The 22,633-nt window shown below is 45.7% G+C and overlaps 1 protein-coding gene across 1 annotated transcript in view; it reads right to left on the bottom strand.

Annotated features, from left to right (window-relative positions):
- Positions 1-22,633, bottom strand: part of ZNF652 (zinc finger protein 652) — an 87,819-nt gene that overhangs the window by 56,511 nt on the left and 8,675 nt on the right. Inside the window, exon 2 of the mRNA XM_040331754.1 lies at positions 1,154-2,218. Within this exon, the coding sequence (XP_040187688.1) occupies positions 1,154-2,086 (933 nt within the window). The 5' untranslated portion in view covers positions 2,087-2,218. The remainder of the gene's footprint in view (positions 1-1,153; positions 2,219-22,633) is intronic.

Below are 22,633 nucleotides of genomic sequence, written 5' to 3'. Positions count from 1 at the left end.
ACCACTAAAGTAAAAAAGCCCTTACTGTCCTGGGCCCAATAACACTGCTTTCACAGTGATGCTCAGCGATTTACCTGCACCAGCTTTCCTGCAGGTTGGCTGCAATTTGACATAGACTTCTATTTTATCTTTCAGTTGTGGTGCGCTTTCTGAAAGAGCATCAAACCCAAAGGATATACTAGACGTCTATAGGTCAGTGCAGCTAACCCTTCAAGAAACCAACTGCACCAACGGATCAGTGTAAAAGCAGCCTAAAGCCTCGTACACACGATCAGACAAATCCATGGATTTTTGTCCAAAGGCCGTTGTCCTTGAACTTGTTCTGCATACAGACGGCAGAACATTTTCAGCCAACATTCACCAAACCACGTGGTTTTTCAGCTCTTTACCGCCACTCTTTGGGCAACTTCTGCGATTGTCATCCGATGGTTAGCACTGGTTCGGAGCATGCGTGTTTGTACTGTGGATTTTAGTCCGATGGATTTGTGTACACACGATCGGATAATCCGACGGAACACATTTGTTGTTGGACATTTTGAGAGCATGGCTATCCAACATTTGTTGTCGGAATATCCGATCGGGTGTACGGGCTTTAATAACTATTTTTATAAGTGTTTAAATGCCTATAGAAAAACAATGTGATGTTTAATAAACTGACCCATTTGTCTTTTGGCATCTGCTGCCATTGCTATGCTATTAGAAAGCTATTAGAAAGCTATTAGAAAGCTTTCTGTCGCAGCACGATACCGAATGTACTTCGGCTGGGATAGGAAGCATTGGCTTATGTGGCTCCTGCTCCCTCCGCTCTGATGATGGGCCTTCAAGCTGCGATCTGGGCTTACCTACACCCCATGCCAATGCATAAGGGCACAGACCACATCAGAGGGCTCTGCAGGCCACCAGTTGAGCAGCCTTATCTTAAAGCATCCTGGGGAAAAAAAATTTAAGACCGAAATCTGATTGTCTAAAATGTGCAAACAGTTCCACTTCTACCTCGCCTACTACGGAGCTTCCGTGTGTACACTGAACATTTCAGGTAAACCTCCTTACAGAATTGGAAACACAGCTCTGATATGTGTGAAGGAAACTAATATGTAGGAAAGACAGGTTCACATTCTTATGACAGATAAAACTATGAGAAAGTTGTACACACCTGAATGTTTTTCTCGCAATCTGTCTGAAGATGGAGGGACAACTCGCTCTCCAGGACAAACTTCTTGCCGCATTTGTCACAAATTTGCATTCTTCTATGTGTAACGTTCATGTGCTTTTCCAGATACCACCGCGTGTTGAAAACCCGTGGACATTTGTCACATGAAAGGGTCTCCTTCTCCTCAACTTTACCCTTGTCAGGGGATTTGGGTTCTTTGGGAGTCTTCTTCTTACGCTTGGGTGCATCTCCACTTTTCACTTGTTCATTCTGAGGGTTAGCAAGTGAAGAGCCATCACTAACCATCATCTCAGTGTTCTCAGTTTTTTGGTCCTGGTTCACATGCTCCATACCGCACTGGTTATCTGCTGTATGAGAGTCGTTTTCTTCATCCTCCTGGCTGTCCTGATCATCATCCCCAGAGTCACCCTCCTCATCACTGCTGGTCTTCATGTGAGAAGGATCCTTGCCCACCCCTGTGTCTCCTTTGGAAACATTTAAGGTTTGGTTGTTAAGGTTCACCTCCACAATAATCTGTTCTCTCTTGTAATTCACATCATCCTCATCTTCGTCGTCATCATCGTCGTCATCCTCTGACTCCCCAGAGTTCTGCCGCTCACCCTTAACCGGCAGCACCTCGCCTGGTGGCTTACTGTCCCTATAAAACGTCTGATGATCTGGTTCCATAAGATGAGGTTTGGCTACTTTAGTGTCCATCATAACCGAAAAAGGTCCACCTGACTCTCTTTTAAACTGCTTATTTGACAGATCAAGTTCTTGGTTTGTACTATGGTAAAACTGAGGTGGGACAGCAACTCGCATGGGGTCATCAAGGCCCATACCGGAAACATCTTGAGGGTGAAGGTCTAGCATTTTTTGGCAGGAGTTGGCTGCCTGAGCCATTGGGTCAGGCTGAAGATTGGAGGGACGCAACATTATTGAATGTTCACAAAATTAATGGAACGCTTATGGAAAGGCGTTACTAAGACACTTTTCCTAGAGTGCTTTCATGGAGGGCTTCCAGGGACCAAGACCAATCTATACCTTGTAGTCACAGGAGATCCTTGCCTGGAATAAAAAAAGAAATAAAACAAATTACATGACAAAGTGGTAATATCTAGATTTGAAATAAAGCATGCGCACCCTGGCTGGTTAGGGACAATCGCATTGTGTACCAAGTGAACAATTATTCTACAACAGTGAATACACAACATACATAAACATATCTTCAGACTTCCACCATAACCAATTTAAACACATTTGTTTCTGATCTGCCTTTAAATTGAAAATTGATGGATTATTCCTGCTGCATTTTGCTTTACAAAACGTTAGATTTACAGCTGCCTGGTGGACTATCCTGTACACACGGTCAGAATATTGGACGTAAAATACCGCTTTTGAAGCAATAGTACGATAATCAGATAAATAGTACATAGCTTGAGAGCCGATGAAGATTCTTCCGATATTATCCAAATCGGACAAGTACAAAAAAAAAAATATTCTCGTTTAATCAGTATAGTTGTCGTCCGAATATACAACACAACACAACCAAATTTTTATTCTGTTGTACGAAAAAATTTTGTAACTTTATTAACCTCTCCATTTTCGATATGCGACTAGCATGGAGGGAAAAAAAAAACGGACGATCTGTTGTCCGATTTTCGTGTATACGGTCCATAAGGCAACTGTGACTGCACCACTTCAATACGGGACACTTCTACCCTCCTACTTCCCGCACAGGTCAATATTCAAATTTCAGTGCTCTCACACTTTGAATGACAAATTACTGTCATGCAACACTGTCTGTACCCAAATAAAAATTTTATAAGTCCGGTAGAGGTTTATTTTCTTTTGGTGGTATTTACTTACCACTGGGGTTTTTACATTTTTGCTCAATAAAAATGGGGGAAAATGTTTTTTTTTTTGGGGGCGGGGAACAAATGTTTTTTTTTGTTTCGGTTATAACATTTTGCAAATAAGCAATTTTTCTTCCTCATCGACGAGGCATCGCTACCTCATCGTTGCCCATCACGAGGAAGAAAAAATTGCTTATCGCGTTCCGGGCAACGCTGAGGGAGCCGACATTTTCGGCGCTTCTTCCGGGTTTGCGGCTCCGGCGCTGTGAGCAGGTATACAACGTTAAATGGACTGTAGTGTGTTTCAGCAAAAAGCCCCAAAAACGCATGGGTGTGAACCAGGCCTTACCCGATCTGTGATGCACGGTGTCCAAGGCACACAGCGGTTACAGAGAGTTCCCAATGCATGCCCCAAAGGGTGCCCGGGAGGGGACACCCTCCCAGAAGCAGAGAGCAGCTCTGAGGTCGTATAATCACAATACGCCAGGCGGCAAGTGATTTAAATTTCGGCGACTGCACTCACACAGCTGTGTGAATGTAGCTTAAACTTGTTATTCAATTCCCCAGCACACATATTCATGTTACATATGTTTATGCTTGGTTTTGTATAGGGCGGAACTCTTCTACAGGCCATAAGACCACAGCATAAAGATCTGCAGCCCAATTGCAAGAAAAAAAAAAAAAAAAAAAAGGTCACAATGCGGATTTTAATAGACAGAGAAATTAAACACAATCGTCTTGTTTACAAATGAAATGTAACTGGGGTAACTTTGCTTCATCAAAAACAAGCCCATGAATAAACCTCCAAGTATATCAGCTATGTATTTCCAACGCCTATCACCAATGGAGCGAGGAAACATGGGTTTAACAGGATGATGAGAAAACAGACAATGTTCTTCACAGAAATTCAATATCAGCCTTCATGAACATGACACGGGAGACCAACAGGCCAATCAAAGCAAGGCCAAGCGTCTCGAGATGCAGATTCTAAAGGCAGCTCTATGGACACCACAAGCTTACGTTGTATACGCAGCCCCACCTGCACAGCTAACAACAGGGACGTGTTCCTCAGCATAAAGGAACACTGTCAGCGAAGCACAAAGGAATAGATTGACAGCACTACGGCAAACAATGAAGGACACTTCATATAAAGAAGGCAGAATTTACATTCAATTAAAAAGCACGTAGACATCAGCCTTTTCCCAATGGAGCCCTGCAATAATCAGAACCATCTCTATTGTCCGTTTTCCCAAAGTGTGGGATGAGCAACGCTGCTGATGCTCAACGAGACACTGATTTTATGTACAGAAAAGAAACGCCCCCCCCCCCCGTCATTTTTTATGGACTTCAAATAACATTTTTGAAAGTCAACTTCCAATTTTGAGGTTTGCCTCCAAATACTACGCAATGCTCACATCAAAAACTACTCTCTTGCTCACAAGAGACCAGCAATTCTCCCCATCGGCTCCACGTCCTGGTTTTCTCAGGACAAAGAACCATAATGATATAGATCTCATGCAGCACCACCTGCTGGTGAAGTCTGGTCTTGGGATACGACCCGATGAGTTTAGTCTTCCCTTTGAGAACTGTACATTTGTGGTCTATGGATATCACACAGCAGAAGGATGGAGGCCCTACTGTTATGAAAGATGTGCATCTCTGCATTACTACACTGAATACCAACCAAAAATATTGTGTTACCAGTTTTTTTTTTAGGAATCCCTCGTTAACTGCTTGACCTCCGGAAGATTTACCCCCTTCATGGAGAGGCCATGTCTTGCGATATGGCACTGCGTTACTTTAAATGACAATTGTGTGGTCAAGCTGTACCCAAATAAAATTGATGTCCTTTTCCCCCCACAAATAAAGCCATTTTGGTGGTATTTGATCACCTCTACGGTTTTCTATTTTGCGCTATAAACAAAAACGACTGACAATATTGCTTTCTTTTTTTTTTTTTAAAACCCATATTTTTTACTTTCTGCTCTAAAACAAATCCAATAAAAAAAATTAAAATCTAAGTTTCCTTATCAATTTAGGCAAATATGTATTCTGCTAAATATTCCAATAAGCGTATATTGATTGGTTTGCACAAAAGTTATCGTGTCTACAACTGTGGGATATATTTATGGAATTTGTATTTATTTTTTACTAGTAATGGCAGCGATCAGCAACTTACAGCGGGATCTGTGATATTGCGGCGTACAAATCAGACACCTGACACTTTAGACCTGTGGTTCTTAACCTGGGTTCAATCAAACCCCAGGGGTTCAATGAGTGAGTCTCGGGGGTTCGGCGGAGGTCACACAGGGCCGCCGGTACAAGGCAGGGGCGGACGTGTTTCGTATAGGAGGGGGCGCAGTCGCAGGTGAAGTTCTGCCGCAGCCGCCAGCGGCACTGTACAAATTGTGTGCCGAGTGCACTCCTGCATCTGGGACCGTCACCTCCCGGCTTCCTTTCCTGTCTGCTGCAGCCTGTTTACTCCCCCTATGAAGGAGTCTCTTGGTCCCTTCCAGCGGCGTGACGTCACTCCACTCACGGCCGGAAGGGGGGGGGGGGGACTCGGAGCGCTGCGCAGAGAGCCGTGTGTCGGCGCTGCCTGTGACGAGCTAGAGAGGCAAGGACTAGTCTCGAGGAGCCTGCCCGACTAGTGGAATTTGAACCTAGCAGACAGTGTGCTAAAAAAGACTACTGAACTTGTTTAAAAGTAAGTAGAACCTGTTAAGAGCATATAATTAAATGGCTGGATTGGGGGGGGGGGGCTGACTGAGGTGAGGTCACCAGCACTTTATTAATATAAAATGGCAGATAAAAAAAATGTGTTTGTGTTATTTTAAATGAGCCTTCTCTGACTAGCAAAAAAAAAAAAAAATTATATATATATATATATATATATATATATATATATATATATATATATATATATATATATATATATATATATATATATATATATATATATATAGCAGCCTCACTGTGCCCATCAAACGCAGCCACTGTGCCCTTCACACGCCGCCACTGTGCCCTTCACACGCCGCCACTGTGCCCTTCACACGCCGCCACTGTGCCCTTCACACGCCGCCACTGTGCCCTTCACACGCCGCCACTGTGCCCTTCACACGCCGCCACTGTGCCCTTCACACGCCGCCACTGTGCCCTTCACACGCCGCCACTGTGCCCTTCACACGCCGCCACTGTGCCCTTCACACGCCGCCACTGTGCCCATCACACGCACGCAGCCACTGTGCCCATCACACGCACGCAGCCACTGTGCCCATCACACGCACGCAGCCACTGTGCCCATCACACACACGCAGCCACTGTGCCCATCACACACACGCAGCCACTGTGCCCATCACACGCAAAATCATATCTTATTTTTCCAATTAAGAAGGGTTCGGTGAATGCGCATATGAAACTGGTGGGGTTCAGTACCTCTGCTTTAGACACTTTTTTTGGGGACCAGTGACAATATTACAGTGATCAGTACAAAAATATGCACAGTCACTGCACTAATGACAATTGCTTACATAGGCATATCGTCATTCTGCCTGTGTACCAAACAGCGGGTGTCGGCGGATATCGGGTCCGCGGGACGCACTGGGTAAATTCACACCCGATACCCGGAAGTGTAGGATCGCGTGCGTACACACACACACACGTGATCATGCACAGCCGCCCTGTGGCAGTAAATGTGCTATAGGGCGGTCGGCAAGTGGTTAAAGTGGCCACGCTGTGTGCAGATTCTAGTGCAGCCTACTGGGGGATGTGATGCAAGGCAGACTATAGATGATTTGATTATCTTTCCTGCAACCACGGGTTGGGGTGTCTTTCCCGGACAGCAGAATACAAAGATTAGCGCTGCACTTCTTATTTATATAATGTTTGTGCCTGGTATCTGGGTTATAGTGCACAGCTGCCCTTTTGTTTTAGTTTCTAAGCACAGATACAATTTTTACACTAGATTACTGCTAGCAACTATAAAGAGATTTTTAATACAGCTTACCTGTAAAATCTTTTTCTTGGAGTACATCACGGGACACAGAGCGGCATTCATTACTATATGGGTTATATGGAGTACCTTCAGGTGTAGACACTGGCAATCTCAAACAGGAAATGCCCCTCCCTATATAACCCCCTCCCATAGGAGGAGTACCTCAGTTTTGTAGCAAGCAGTATGCCTCCCAAAATGGTCCTCAAAAAAGAGGGGTGGGAGCTCTGTGTCCCGTGATGTACTCCAAGAAAAAGATTTTACAGGTAAGCTGTATTAAAAATCTCTTTTTCTTTATCGTACATCACGGGACACAGAGCGGCATTCATTACTATATGGGATGTCCCAAAGCAATGCTTACAATGAGGGGAGGGAGAACATCTCCAAGACAAAAGGATTTAATTTAGAGATATACTCAAATCATAATAAATCCAACTTAGTTGAGAAAAATAAAATTTTTAAATTTAACTCGAACAAGAGGAGCCCCCGGAATCCGAGGGTCTCAAACTGCAGCCTGCAGCACTGCCTGCCCGAAGGCAGTATCAGTATTCCTTCTTACGTCCAACTTGTAGAATTTTGTAAACGTGTGGACAGAAGACCAGGTTGCCGCCTTGCAAACTTGAGCCATAGAGATCTGGTGGTGTGCTGCCCAGGAGGCGCCCATGGCTCTAGTAGAATGAGCCTTTAATGATGCTGGAGGAGGCAACCCTTTCAAGCCGTAGGCCTGAGTGATTAATTGCTTAATCCACCTAGAAATGGTGGACTTTGCAGCTGCCTGCCCCTTCTTGGGCCCATCCGGTAGAATGAACAGCACATCTGTCTTCCGGATCTTCTTTGTAGCTTTAAGATAGGCCTTCATGGCCCTGACAATATCCAAGGTATGCAGCAACCCTTCCTTTCTGGAAGTAGGTTTAGGGAAGAAGGATGGTAATACCAAATCCTGGTTCAAATGAAAACTGGATATGACCTTCGGAAGGAAGGAAGGATGAGGGCGGAGAACGACCCTGTCCTTATGAAAAACAAGATATGGTTCCTTACAGGATAAGGCTGCCAGCTCCGAAACTCTTCTTGCGGAAACTATGGCAACCAAAAATACTAACTTCCTTGTCAGTAGAACCAAAGGAATATCAGCCAACGGCTCAAACGGTTGTTTCTGTAAACTTGACAGAACAAGATTTAAATCCCACGGACAAAGCGGGGATTTAACTGGAGGTCTAATACGTAAGACCCCTTGAAGGAAGGTCTTAACCAGCGAGTGGGTGGCCAGCGGCCGCTGAAACCACACTGACAGAGCAGAAATCTGTCCTTTGATTGTGCTTAATGCCAATCCTTTATCCACTCCTAGCTGGAGAAAACTTAATACTCTATCGATGGTAAATTTGCGAGAAAGCCATCGCTTGGACTCACACCAGCCTACATAGGCCTTCCAGACCCTGTAATAAATCACCCTAGAGACCGGTTTCCTGGCTCTGATTAGGGTAGAGATTACTTTCTGAGACAGACCTCTACCCCTGAGAATCAGGGATTCAGCTTCCAGGCCGTCAAATTTAGATGCCGTAAGGCAGGGTGGAGGATCGGACCTTGCGATAGCAGGTCTGGCCGTAGAGGAAGAGTCCAAGGGTCTCCCACTACCATCCTTAAGATTAGTGAGTACCATGCCCTTCTGGGCCATGCTGGAGCTACCAGGATGACTGGTATGTGCTCCACCCGGATCCTGCGCAGCAGGCGGGGTAGTAACTGGAGCGGGGGAAACGCATAAAGAAGTTTGAACTGATGCCAAGGGCAAACCAACGCATCGGTTCCGCAGGCCATCGGATCCCTTGAGCGGGACATGAACCTGTCTAGTTTCTTGTTGAGTCTCGATGCCATGATATCCACGTCCGGCACTCCCCATCTTTGGCAGAGTGCTTGAAAGACTAGTGGATGCAGAGACCATTCCCCCGGCCATAGAGTCTGGCGGCTTAAGAAGTCCGCCTGAAAGTTGTCCACTCCTGGAATGAATATTGCCGATATGCAGGGCACATGAGCCTCTGCCCATAGAAGAATCAAGCTCACCTCTCTCTGAGCGGCTTGACTCCTGGTTCCCCCTTGGTGATTTATGTGTGCCACGGCCGTGGCATTGTCTGATTGAATTCTCACCGGGAACCCCTGCAATTTTGACGTCCAAGCCCTGAGGGCTAGTCGAGCAGCTCTGAGCTCCAAGATGTTGATGGGCAACTGCTTCTCTGGCTTTGCCCAAGTACCTTGGCGAGTGCAACCATCCAAAATTGCTCCCCAGCCCGTCAGGCTGGCGTCTGTGGTCACTATCTTCCAAGCCACTGGGCTGAAAGACCTCCCCTTCAGTAGATTCTGAGGGTCTAACCACCAACACAGACTTTGTCGGACTCTTGATGAGAGCGGCAACGGGATATCCAAGGCCTGTGGCCTTCTGCTCCATGCTGACAGGATGGCTGCCTGTAGGATGCGAGTGTGGCTCTGGGCGTATGGTACCGCCTCGAATGTGGCCACCATCTTGCCTAGTAACCTCATACATAGGCGAATAGTCGGTTCTTTCTTGCTTAGAACCAGTAGGATTAATTCCTTGATGGCTTTTACCTTCCTCAGAGGTAGGAACACTCCTTGTTGTTCTGTGTCTAATCTCATGCCGAGATATTCCAACTGCTTTGTGGGCTGGAAAGCTGACTTTTCTCGATTTAGGACCCAGCCGAACCTCTCGAGGTATTGGACCGTGAGGGCCACTGCTCGCTCCAAGCCGGGAGACGAGTGATCTATGACTAGGAGGTCGTCCAGGTATGCTAGGATCGTGACCCCTTGGATCCTTAGTTTGGCTAGGATTGGAGCTAGGACCTTCGTGAACACCCGGGGGGCCGTAGCCAACCCGAAGGGAAGCGCCACGAATTGGAAGTGACGCGAAGCCACCATGAAGCGTAGATATCTTTGATGTGGCTGATAAATTGGAACATGAAGGTAGGCATCCTTTATGTCTATGGACGCCATGAAGTCGTCCTTCTGGAGTGTGGCAGCTGCTGACCGCACGGATTCCATCCGAAATGAGCGGATCTTTAGATATGCATTTACCATCTTTAGGTCCAAAATTGGCCTGACATCTCCATTGGATTTTGGGATGATGAATAGGTTGGAGTAGAAACCCAGCCCCTGTTCCAGGACTGGTACCTCTACTATTACTTCCTGGGAAAGTAGATGATCTAATGCCGATCTTAATGCGGCTCCCTTTTCCGGATCGTTTGGAATCCTCGACTTCTGGAAATGAGGAGGAGGAAACCTTAGGAAATCTAATTTGTAGCCTGTGGCCACGGAAGACCGTACCCACTCGTCGGGAATGCTGGCTTCCCAAATCTCTGAAAAGAGTCGCAGCCTTCCCCCCACCTTCGTGGGTGGGGGCGCCCCTTCATAAGGTTGGCTTGGGGGCTGGTTTTGCTGGTTTGCGAAACCACTGCCTTTTGCCTCTAACAGCCTGTCCTTGTGATCTGCTGTTGAAGCCGAAGTTTGCTTTTGCAGGAGGCCGTCGATACTGCTTGGCATTAGAGGGCCCCTGCCCAGGGGAATACTGTCGTTTAAACGCAGGTCCCTGAACCTTCTTCTTAGTTGGCAAGAGAGTACTCTTGCCGTTTGAAATGGTCTGAATGTATTTATCTAGGTCTTCTCCGAAGAGTCGTCCTCCATGGAAGGGGAACCCTACCAGGAGCTTCTTGCATGGGGGCTCAGCCTCCCAGCTTTTTAACCATAAGAGTCTTCTCATATGGATAAGGGATAACGATAAACGTGACGCTTGCTGGATAGAATCCTTGATTGCGTCTACCGTAAAACATATGGCCTTAGGGACATCCGAAAATTTTTCTGCCTGCTGGGCCGGAATAAGTTTAAGCATCTGCTTAAATTGATCCGATAATGCTTGAGCGACCCCAATCGCAGCCACAGCTGGCTGTACTACTGCCCCTGCAGTAGTGAAGGAGTTCTTAAGTAGTGCTTCCAAGCGCTTATCAACTGGATCCTTGAACACCTGTATGTTTTCTACAGGGCATGTTAACGATCTGTTAACACATGAGATGGCTGCGTCCACTGCAGGAGTAGCCCATCTTTTGGAAAAATTTTCTTCCATAGGATATAGGACAGAGAACCTTTTAGGTGGTAAGAAGATCTTATCTGGCTTGTTCCAATCTTGGAACAAAATTCCCTCTAATAGAGGATGGATCGGAAACACAGCATTGCTTTGAGGCGCCCTCAGTGAGCCCAAAGCTGAAACCGTCGATACCTGGAGATCTGGTACTGGCAAGTTGAATGTCCTATGGACCAAGTCCGACAATCCTTGAATCCACCAGCTCTCCCTCAGGGAGACTGCCCCAGACTCCTCTGTATCCGGGTCTTCGATCCCTGAACCTACTTGGTCCGTGTCCAAGAGGTCGTCCAATTCCCCTGAGGAAAGGACCTCCTCTTCTGAGGGTCCGCGCTCGGGCGACGGAGATCTATTCCGCTTACTGCCCCGCATAGCTGCGGATATCATTTTTCCCATGCTTTTCTGCATCTCTTTTAAAGAGGTGAGTAATACCTCCTCCGTGACCATCTTAGGGTTGGACTGACCCGCGTCAGCTCCAGCCCCAGATCCCGATGGCCCCAAGGCTCCCTGTAGGGAAAACAGCGGCATACCATGGTACAATACCGAGGTACACCTGCTACCTATTGGTATTTGGAACTATAAAAGTTAATTGTCCAAACACCTGTTTGGGGGATAAAAAAATGCTTCCTCTCCCCTAGATGACTTTTTTTTTTTTTTTCGTTTTTGTTTCAAATCCAGGAAAGAAAAAACATTCTGTCCCCCTGAGTAGTATTGCAAAGAAAAACTATGAGATGGAAAAGAAACAGCCTATTTCTAGGCTTGACAAAACAGTCCTCTGAAGACTGCAATATCCTTTCTGGCCACTGTGTGTCCTCGGCGCCCCGTGCTGCCGCTCTGGTCTTTCTCCTCAGTTCCAAAGTATTAATGGAACAAACAAGGAAGGGCCGCCCCTTCCTTTAAGCCACTGACCCGCCCTTCCCCCCCAGCAACCTCAAACAGGAAATGCCCCTCCCGACAGGGGGAGGGGGGGGGATTTTGGGAGGAAGGGACCTCTCTGTTCCAGCAAACTGCAGCCTGCAGCCTGGAACCATGAGGAGGTCAGCGTTTTGCCTGCTTGCAGGCTCTGAGGAGGAAGACTGAATGGAGCATCGCCTGGAGGCCTGCAGGTAAGCAAAGCTCTCTGACACACACATATATTTTTATATAACACAGGCCCCACTCAATGCTTTTCCAACACTACAAGGGAGGTCACATCTTATGGGGAATAATACATAGAGAGCCATCCTATCTTTATGATATGTGACTAGTTTGCCAGATGCAGTGCATAACTTTAGGCATGTCCCCTGTGACCCCCCAGAAAAAAACCTGCTAAGAACCAAGTTCCGCAAGTTTTCCCCTCACTTACCTGCTCCATGCCGCAGGACTTTGCCAAGCAAGAGGCCCAATCTTCCCCCATCTCCGTGGGGATGTCTAGACCTTCAGGCCCTGGGTTCCTATGAAGGATCCACTGTCCTGGGCCCATATAGCACCCTGGCAACAGAAAACTTTAGGTACCCAAAGGTTTCTAAGTTCTGGGCCCAGGGTCCAGCTCTCTAAAAAGAAAAGCATTATGGGCTATACCCCAAGGGTTTGGGGTCCGGTTACTGACCACTTTAGCGCTGAGGCTTTTTTGGACAGAACCGGTAGCTCACCTAATCCCAAGGATGCGGAGGCAAGCTAAACCATGACTAACACCTAAGACACTGGCGTAAAAACTGAGGTACTCCTCCTATGGGAGGGGGTTATATAGGGAGGGGCATTTCCTGTTTGAGATTGCCAGTGTCTACACCTGAAGGTACTCCATATAACCCATATAGTAATGAATGCCGCTCTGTGTCCCGTGATGTACGATAAAGAAAGCCACACTAATCGCATTGCCAAAAATCTGACAGGCTGGTTGTACTGAAGTCAATCGCAGGATCAACTTCAGTAGAACCAGCCTGTCCATACAAGGATCGAACCTCAGACAGTCTCGGACTAATGCACGTCCAGCTTAAAGTGGAGCTCACCTAAAAGGGGGTGCCATGCTTGTTTACACCCTCCACTGCCACATTTGGCACTTTTTCGAAAGAAGCGTGTAACTGGTTTTGATAGGTACCCACTTCCGGCTCAGATCACAGCGGCAAGTTCAGCCCCCTCCTCCTCCTCTCAGTCTTCTGGGACACATCACAGGACCATTTACAAGGCGCTGCAAGGCTTCACTTCTTGTTCCCCTTAGTAGAGATGCTGATGCCTGTACCCAAAGCCATTTAACCACTTAAGGACCACCTAACGCCGATATACGTCAGCAGAATGGCACGGCTGGGCACAGGCACGTTGCCCTTTAAGTGTCCAGCCTTGGGTCGCCGGCTTGCTCGCGACCCGGTTCCGAAGCTCTGTGACTGCGCCCGCGGGACCCGATCGCAGCCGGAGCTTCCCTGTTCTTCTCTGTGGCAGTGTCACTGATCGTCTGTTCCCCGATATAAGGAACGACGATCAGTGACTTCACACCTACAGCCACGCCCCCTACAGTAAGAATCACTCCCTTAGGGCACACTTAACCCCTTAGCGCCCCCTAGTGGTTAACCCCTTCCCTGCCATTTTCACAGTAATCGGTGCATTTTTATAGCACTTTCCCCTATAAAAATTACAATGGTCCCAAAATTTTTTTAAAAGTGTCCGATGTGTCCGCCATAATGTTGCATTCACAAAAAAAAAAAAAACACGCTGATCGCTGCCATTACTAGTAACAAAAAAAAAAAAAAAAAAGAGATTAATAAAAATGCCATAAAACTACCCCCTATTTTGTAAACGCTCTAAATTTTGTGCAAACCAATCAAACGCTTATTGCGATTTTTTTTTACCAAAAATACGTATTCTTCTACATATCGGACTAAACTGAGGGGAAAAAAAGTATTTTTTTTATATATATTTTTTGGGGATATTTATTATAGCAAAAAGTAAAAAATATTGGGTTTTTTTTTCAAAATTGTCGCTCTATTTTTGTTTATAGTGCAAAAAATAAAAACCGCAGAGGTGATCAAATACCACCAGAGGAAAGCTCTATTTGTGGAAAAAAAAAAAAAAAAAAACGCCAATTTTGTTTGGGAGCCACGTCGCACGACAGCACAATTGTCAGTTAAAGCAACGCAGTGCCGAATCGCAAAAAGGGGCCATTACTAATGGTCCGGGTCTTAAGTGGTTAAAGAATTGGCTTGGGTGCGGACATCGCTGGATCCCTGGACAGGTAAGTATCCTCATATTAAAAAAAAGTCAGCAGCTACAGGAAAAAACTTAAGCCCCCATTCACATCTAGGCGTTTTTACGCCTGTAGTGCTACGCCGCTGCCGCCGGAGGGATGAAAACACATGTCCCTCTATGGAGATGGTTCACATCTCCACGCTGAACGCCGGCCGCCTTTTTTTCAGGCGGCTTTCCGTGTTCGGCTAGGAGATGGGAACCATCTCCATAGAGGGGGTCAATCTGGGGCACATCTAGGTGGACAATACCGGCGTTTTGTCGCCGCAAATCGCCGCTATTTGTACCGCGATTTTGTCGCCGCAAATTTGTCTGCCTAGGTGTGAATGGAGCCTAAGACCCAACTCTTCTGAAGGATCAGGATGACACTGGATGGAAATAAGCGCCTTGAGGCGATTTAGTTTGCATTTGCAGCGCTATACAAGTTACTCACTCACTCTGACTTTTTGAGGGGGGAGCCTGGAGCTCCTCTAAGTATCTCAGAAGGCTACAGGACCAGGTACACCTCTTTCTGGCAAAGGCCGGAACGGCGGTGGGAGGCATGTGGGGGTGGAGCTAAAACTTAGGATTTTTTTTTTTAATATATATATATATATATATATATATATATATATATATATATATATATATATATATATATATATATATATATATATATATATATACATACACATACATATATACACACACACATACATACACATATATACACACAGAAATATTTTATTGATAGATAGATATTCTGCTTGTTTAACGGGAACCAACTTCCTTTTGTGAGTTTAGTTCCACTTTTAATGTCAATTCACGTCAGCCATCTCTGGCGCTCATAACCCTCCCCCGCCTGTGACTCCGACTATACATGCCAGCTCTTTAATTCTGCCTTTCTTCACACCCCCAAAAGCACTATGCCCCCAAATTCCCAAAGCCACCAGAGTGATATTGCCACGATAGAGAAAAAGTAGTACATGTCCTACATTGTGAACTCAGGATACAAAGACACACAGGAAAAAATGCCATTTGATTTCTACTACTGCTAGATGTTCGCCATCAACATGGAAGAAGATGATAGCCGGTTTTGCAGCAAGTCCCTATAACAAGGACAAAGGAAAACAATTCTAATAGCATTCGGTCATTGTCGAGTTTACACAGATTGTTTGCAAAGCTGCTTTCTCCACCCCTAGCAGAACAAAAGAGGAGCATATGTACTCGCCCTAGACAGGATACGGGTCAAATGAACACTTAGCATTTCAGCTGGTGTATGCAGATCAGGTAAATCACAGCTCCAGGTGCTGCACTGCCAACGTCAGCCACATTACTGATATACAATGATGCAAAATTATATATATAATATATATATATATATATATATATATATATATATATATACACACACACACACACACACACATACATATACATACATACACACACACTGAATGTAAGGTTTTTTACCGCAATACACACTCTGCGTTAAGGTAAAACCTCATCCACGATCAGCCCCAACACAAATACTTAATCATCTGGCTCCTCTTATGATCCGTCACTGTGCCCGAGTGCCGAATCATTTACCTTCTCACAGAGGTAGCAGCGGGAGCCATTAATCCAGCTCTGAGCAATCATCTTTTATTGTTCAGTGAAATAAAACGGACCTGCAGAGAAAAACCTTAGTCCGTTCCTCCCCCATGCACTAGCCTGGAGACAGGCATTATTTTTTTAATTCCCACTCCTTTTCTGAAGTCATGCGATTACTTTTCTTGATTTTGACTGGATATTAGTGATCATAGTAGAATTTAGTGTAAGGAATACACAGGAAAAAATGCATGTTGACAAGGGGAGTGTAGAGGAGGGCGGGGAGTCTACTGACATCACAACTCCACCCACCAAGCTCCAGACAACAGACCCACCCACAGAATCTGCAGTTTTTCAGTTCTTATAACAGGCAGAGGGGAGACATTTGACAGGTAAGGATACATGCAGGAGGCATCTATATCCTCATAGATCAGCACTATGGCAGTAGTTTAGAAAGGATGAGAGTGGCTTTACATCCACTTTAAGTTTAGATCTAGATTGAATGGAGATTGCACAATTAGATTGTAACGTGTGTGATGGTCTTTTAGATTTGTGCATGATTTAAAGTTGGCCATATTCAGATCAAAATTCAGCCAGTTCAGCAGGAACCGGCCAAGTTTAGATCCGTCTATGGCCAGGCTGGTTGTACCCAAGTTGATCCATCGATAGACTTCAGAACAACCAGCCTGTGTTTTTTTTTTTTTTTTGGCCCCATCACTGCCGGTAGCTATAGCTGTCAGCAGTGATCATTGTATTCTGCCGCTATTGCATCTGCATTGATGCTCCTGTACTTGTCTGGAGTAATGCCCATTAGTGCCGCTTGGTGGGCGATGCTCATACAATTTGAGGTGTTGTCAATTTCTAGACCCCCTTCCTTATAGTGAAGGTTGGTCGCGCACCCCGCCAGCAGAACACAATACCGCTGCCGAAGGGATTCCCCCATCAACACCGACTCTGTTGATAGGGGAATCCAGACAGTTTCTTACCTTCAACCTGTGCTTGAAGAAAAAATAAATAAAAATGGTATGATCTATAAATACAGCATAATCCGATCCTACCCCCGTGACGATTGTCCCAGCTGGGACACTCTCACTCCTATATCACAACTGATGATGTAATGCTGGCCCTGTCTGAAGAGCGCGCAGACACAGACATTACACCCATATCACTACATTATTAGACAATAGTGAGACACTGAGGCTGATTTACTTGATGGTGAGAATCTTTATCTGATAAAGTGTGGGAATAATCACTTCAATTACCTAATCATTTGAAAAGCAAATCCCTGTTTACTGATTTCATCTGCAAATGATTGGATAATTTAAATGAATATTTACACAATTTATGTGAAGATTCGGCGCTCCTCCGGTAAATCAGGGCAATTACCTGCTTCACGAAGACTGGGCTAGGATGGCTCGGTGTTCCTTCAGCTGCCATTACCTGTATTCCAGTCTATTTTCAGACTTGCCAAATCTTCCAACTTCAGAGGGTTACAAAGACAAATGCAGACCGTTTTATTTTCTTTGTCTTAAACAAACCTCTATCATTAGGTGTAATTAGGCCCAGAAGACACAGTGCAAGTTCTCGTGAGAGGACTGGGAGGTGGGCACGCATCTCCTGGGTATGGACGAAATATACCCTTACTACACACAGCATGAGTACTGTCATTTAGAGTTCGAAAAGCAGTTATCATTAGAGGAAATACGAAGAGGGCACAATCACACCTAGCTAATCTTGTGTCACATCTTAGTTTGCACTGGGTTAAGGGAGCCCAATCACTTTGAATGCACAGCAGACATGCAGCGTTTTATTACAACAAACGTTTGAGGGAGAGACCCGGGAAAGGCTCGGGTCTTGTGCGCATCACACGGTTTAGGAGATATTTGCGGAAAAAAGACTGCCATAGACAACGGTGCAGGCGCACTGAGCGTGCCGTTAGTGAAGGCGATCGTGCCATCACTGACGGCTCCCGCACGCATGCAGTGACGTCATCGCAGCGTCAGAGCCGTGATACCCAGAAGTCACTCGGGTATCATGGCGGCAGAACGAGAATCGCTTCGATCTCAGGTAAGTAATTCATAATGAGCTAGTATGCTAGGCATACTAGCTCATTATGCCTTTTTCTTGCAGGTTTTTTATTTTTATGTTTTAAAGGGTTTACTTTCTCTTTATGGCCCTATTCACACCTGAGCGTTTTTATAGCTTGAAGCCTCAAGCTACAAAACGTTGGAGGGGGAAAAATCTATTCTCTGGAGATGGTTCACACATCTCCACTCCAAAACACTTGAAGCCAGAAGCCCAAAAACGCTTGAAGCTCCAACAAGTTCAGGCTTTTTTTTAGTTTTTTACATTTTTGACCTGTACATAATTGCGGCAAAAAAACATGCAAAATTCTTCAAGTTCAAGTGTAAAATACCTCTGTGCACTGGCACTGAGCCGCAGCTCAACTGATAAGGTGCGAGGAACACTTTCTTTTTTTTTTAAGTGATATTGTCACTATCAAGGTGCTCAGGAAACACTTGTGTGTGAAGAAAGCCTCACAATCTAGAATTCTTCAAATGTGCACATATACTTACCTGTAATATTATATAAATCATGTGAAGACTTGTACATTCCTGTGTTGTAGGCAACAAGGCAAACCATGTAAATGCAATTTTGCCTTTAATATTAGATTGTAAGCTCTTCTGAGCAGGGCCCTCTTGTATTTTATTGTATTGTCTCCCTTTTATATTGTAAAGCGCTGCATAAACTGTTGGCACTATATAAAATCCTGTATAACAATAATGCCAGGTGGTAAAAAAATTAATTAAAAAAAAACTTCTACAGATATCCGCTTGTCCTTGTATGACTGGAATGAGGAATGATCCTTACTCAAAGACAACTTCTTCTCCTTTTCTCCAGAGAAGTGAAGGAGAGGTAGTACTGCACGTGACATTGGGAGATTTTCCAGCAGGTTGGTATAGCGGTCTATGAAATAATGAATGCCTTTGATTGCCTGAGGAGCGCATTATTGCCTCCACTCAGTATAGATATTCCACCTTACTCAAACAAAGCTTAAAATTAGGAACATTACTGGCTGTTGTGCTGCCTTTGCTCAACGTAACAACTGCATTGCTGATTAAACATGCCAACAAGAAAAAGTGAATGCATTACATGAAAGGCAGTGATATGGTCGCTGCTATTTGGCAGAAAAAGAGCTGCAAAACCTAGAAGCCATGGGACATATTTAAAGGGGTTGTAAACCCTCATGGTTTGTCACCTTAATACATTCTATGCATTAAGGTGAAAAACCTTCTGTGGTGCTGCAGGATTGACAATCTGTGCACATGCTGGTTGGCTTACTAGTTGGAGGAGATCCTAGATTGTAAATTCTAACGAACAGGGTCCTCAGATTCCTCATGTATTGAATTGTATCTGTACTGTCTGCCCTTATGTTTTACAGCTCTGCGCAAACTGTTGGCCCTTAAGGATGAACTCAGATGTGTTTGCAAGTCCATGTGCCTGCGCCCGCCAGGAAGCTGACACTCCGCCGCAGCGCTAATTACAGATAGACATTTCCCGATCTGTGCAGCCACGCATCAGGAAATGTCTCACTGCCTGTGAATAGAAGTGCGGTGTTTCAGCTTCCTGGCAGGCGCAGGCATGTGGATTTGCCTGAGATCATTCTTATTGGCTCTGTATAAATCCTGTATAACAGGGGTGTCAAACTCAATTTCATTGTGGGCCGCATCAGCATTATAATTGCCCTCAAAAGGGCCGGTTGTATCTGTAAGATTAGATGTCCAGCACATCCCCTCCCCCTACATTAGTTGTCAAGAGCCACCCCATCAGAAGTTGAGTCCCCCACTCTCCCTTACATCACAGCCCCCCTCTTTCCTTATGCTGCTGCTGGGAAGAAGCTGAATGCATTGCTTGAAAGCAGAAAGTAAGGAGTAGGACCAGAGGAGGGATAGAGCTCTCCTGCAGCTGCAGGAGAGGGGCGAGGGCCACATGAAATGGCCTGGAGGGCTGGATTCGGCCCGTGGGCCTTGTGTTTGCCACCTATGCTGTATAATAATAATAACAGTATGTGCTGGCACCAGCTGCATTGGTGTGTATTATAGAAGATCACAAGAAAGGTGACTTGACCTACAGTAAAACCATATAGGGTGGGTGCAGCCACCCTCAAAAAGGAAGTGTTTTTTTTTTTTACACACAGAATCAACCATTGATAATCAGACAGGTTTATACGTGTGCAAAGAAGGTGAGGAAAATTATCACTTAACATAGGACATCAAACATTAGCTTCTGGGGGTAAAAGGGCTTCTGTTAAAAAAACATTAACTATTGATGGGAAAACTTCCTTTCCTGGATCTAGGCCTCATTCTGAGAGGCGCCGACACCCATACTGCATGCATGAGGCCTCTGCATCCTCCCCAAGCCAACAGGCATGCTTGGTGAGCATTAAGGATGAGCTCTGGCGTGTTCGCACAGCCCACGTGCAGCACCTGGCAGAAAGTCGGCACTGCGCTGCGCTAATCATAGTCACCGAGACATTACCCGATCTCTGCAGCCGCGCATCAGGAAATGTCTCCCTGCCTGTGATTAGTGCAGCGCAGTGCCGACTACCTGGCGGGCACGTGGAGTGTGCAAACATGCGGGAGCTCATCCTTAGTGAGCATGCCTGAACACAGACATTTGCACCCACGCTTGCACACCTGTCAAATCTCAACATGCAGCTGTATCTATGTAACCGCTGCACTCAAACCGATGTTCTTTTGGCGACTTGCCCTCTGTGCACCAATAAGAGTGTTGCTTGCTTCCACCACTCAGACTTGCATTCACCCCCCCCCCCCCATCAAATACAAAGCATTCTCCGATTATCCGAAAAGGGGATTATAGTGCGATCTGCCTTCCTCAACACCTCTGCCAATCAAAAAATGTTGTGTATTTACTGGAAAAACAAAGCTTCACCTGGGTGGCAGAAGTGCGAGAGCGAGCAACGCTTTGTTTAGCACACAGAGAAGAAGTCGCTCAGGCATCTTCCCGAAGAGGATGCCACTTCTTTTATGTAGTGCAGGTTACAACACAGAATTACAGCTTCGCTATCGGCCACATGGAGGTGGCATCTGTATAATCTGTTTGAGCCAAGCTGACCCAAAGTAAGTGCTCATCTCATTCTTGGAGTTCTTCTTTAAAGGAAAGGTGAACTTCTATAGCGAAACTCCTGTATAGCTTCCCCTCACCCTCTTGGAATAGCTCAGAAGTAGAATGTGCCACTTCTCAATCTGCTCCCTGGCATCCATGCACTGGATCCTGCAGTCACATCAGAAGAGTGATGGGTCACTATCTGCTGGGCAGCGCTGACTTCAGCAACAGGATGGTGGTGCCCATCAGATATCTGAAAGCTTTTACTGCACTTAATGGATTTCTTTGCGAGGAAGGGCTATATTTCTACAAAGATCCTACAGTCATCTTTGTAATTAAATGTACTATGCAGTATTAGACAAAAACAAACAAAACACTTCAGTGAGTAGAGACAACCTGAGCTTATGTCAAATAATAATCCTGGAGGCAAAATGTAGATTCCTGGAAGCCTGGCCAGAAAACGTATTTAGTGCCAAGACTGCCATCTGCTGTACCCGACACAGAATCTAGGATGTGAGGTCTGTTAGGCTGTGCCCATACATTATACAATTTTCTTGTTTAGATTTAACAAAACCATAGGAGGTCAAACCTAAACACTTTCAATGTGTATGCAATTAGGCAGGTCCTTGCACAACATGGTTCAAAGTAAATGGAAGAAAACTATATGTGCAACTTTAGGCACACCCCAAACATCTAAGGAACAAGCACTCTCTCTCAACTGTGCATGCGCAGTGTGCTCCCCCCACGTCGAGAGATCGAGAGAGAGAGAGAGAGAGAGGGGGGATCTCCCCCTACCTTTAACGTACTATAAACCTTGAGTTGTTAAACACGCCATGAACCCCCAAACAAGCTTTCTATGAACTGCTTTTTTCCCCCCTTACCTAGAACCCTTGTTTAGGAAAGCATCACACATGATGGTGCCACTCAGTCCCATGCCTCTCAGAGAACTTGTGCCCGTGCACAACAATAGCTATGAGACACACAACCTCCATCCAGGGCGACAGACAGTCACAAGATGCACTGCCTTACTCTCAGCATAGCACAGGCAAGAGTACATTTCTATTTCTGCTGTTCACTCCCTAGCAGCAAGAGGGCGCATCTTCAGGTAACAATGCTGCCTACATGGCAGCATTGTCAGCCTGGCCAGGAGACAAGCCCTACAGACTTTCATGAGGCTCTACGGTGCAGACTTGTAACTCTGTATGAAGGCTGTGGATCTCAGCAAGTATGCATTTGCAGAGGCGGAGAAAAAAAAATGACCCTCTGTCAAGTTTTTACTGGTGTATGTTCCCACTGGAGGTCGCGGGCCACATCGGAGGGCTCTACGGGCCACTTGTTGGGCACCCCTGGTGTACGCTATAGTACGCCCTGTGTGACTGAGACCTTAGCAGGAAATAGAGGTGTCCCCCGAACAAGAAGTACACATGTTCCGGTACTAATGTCTATAGGCCTCTTCACACTGTCAGCCGTGACCTGCATTGTTCTGCACAAGAACACCACAGATCACCGCTAGGAAACATAGAAAACAGCAGTGAATGCAAGCGTGCTACATAGACTTTAATTAGGCGTCATGTAAGAGGTAAGAAAAT

Source organism: Rana temporaria, chromosome 12, assembly GCF_905171775.1.
Source record: "Rana temporaria chromosome 12, aRanTem1.1, whole genome shotgun sequence".
Lineage (NCBI taxonomy): Eukaryota > Metazoa > Chordata > Amphibia > Anura > Ranidae > Rana > Rana temporaria.
Note: the sequence above shows the minus strand (reverse complement) of the source record. Positions and strands in the feature narration are given on the sequence as shown.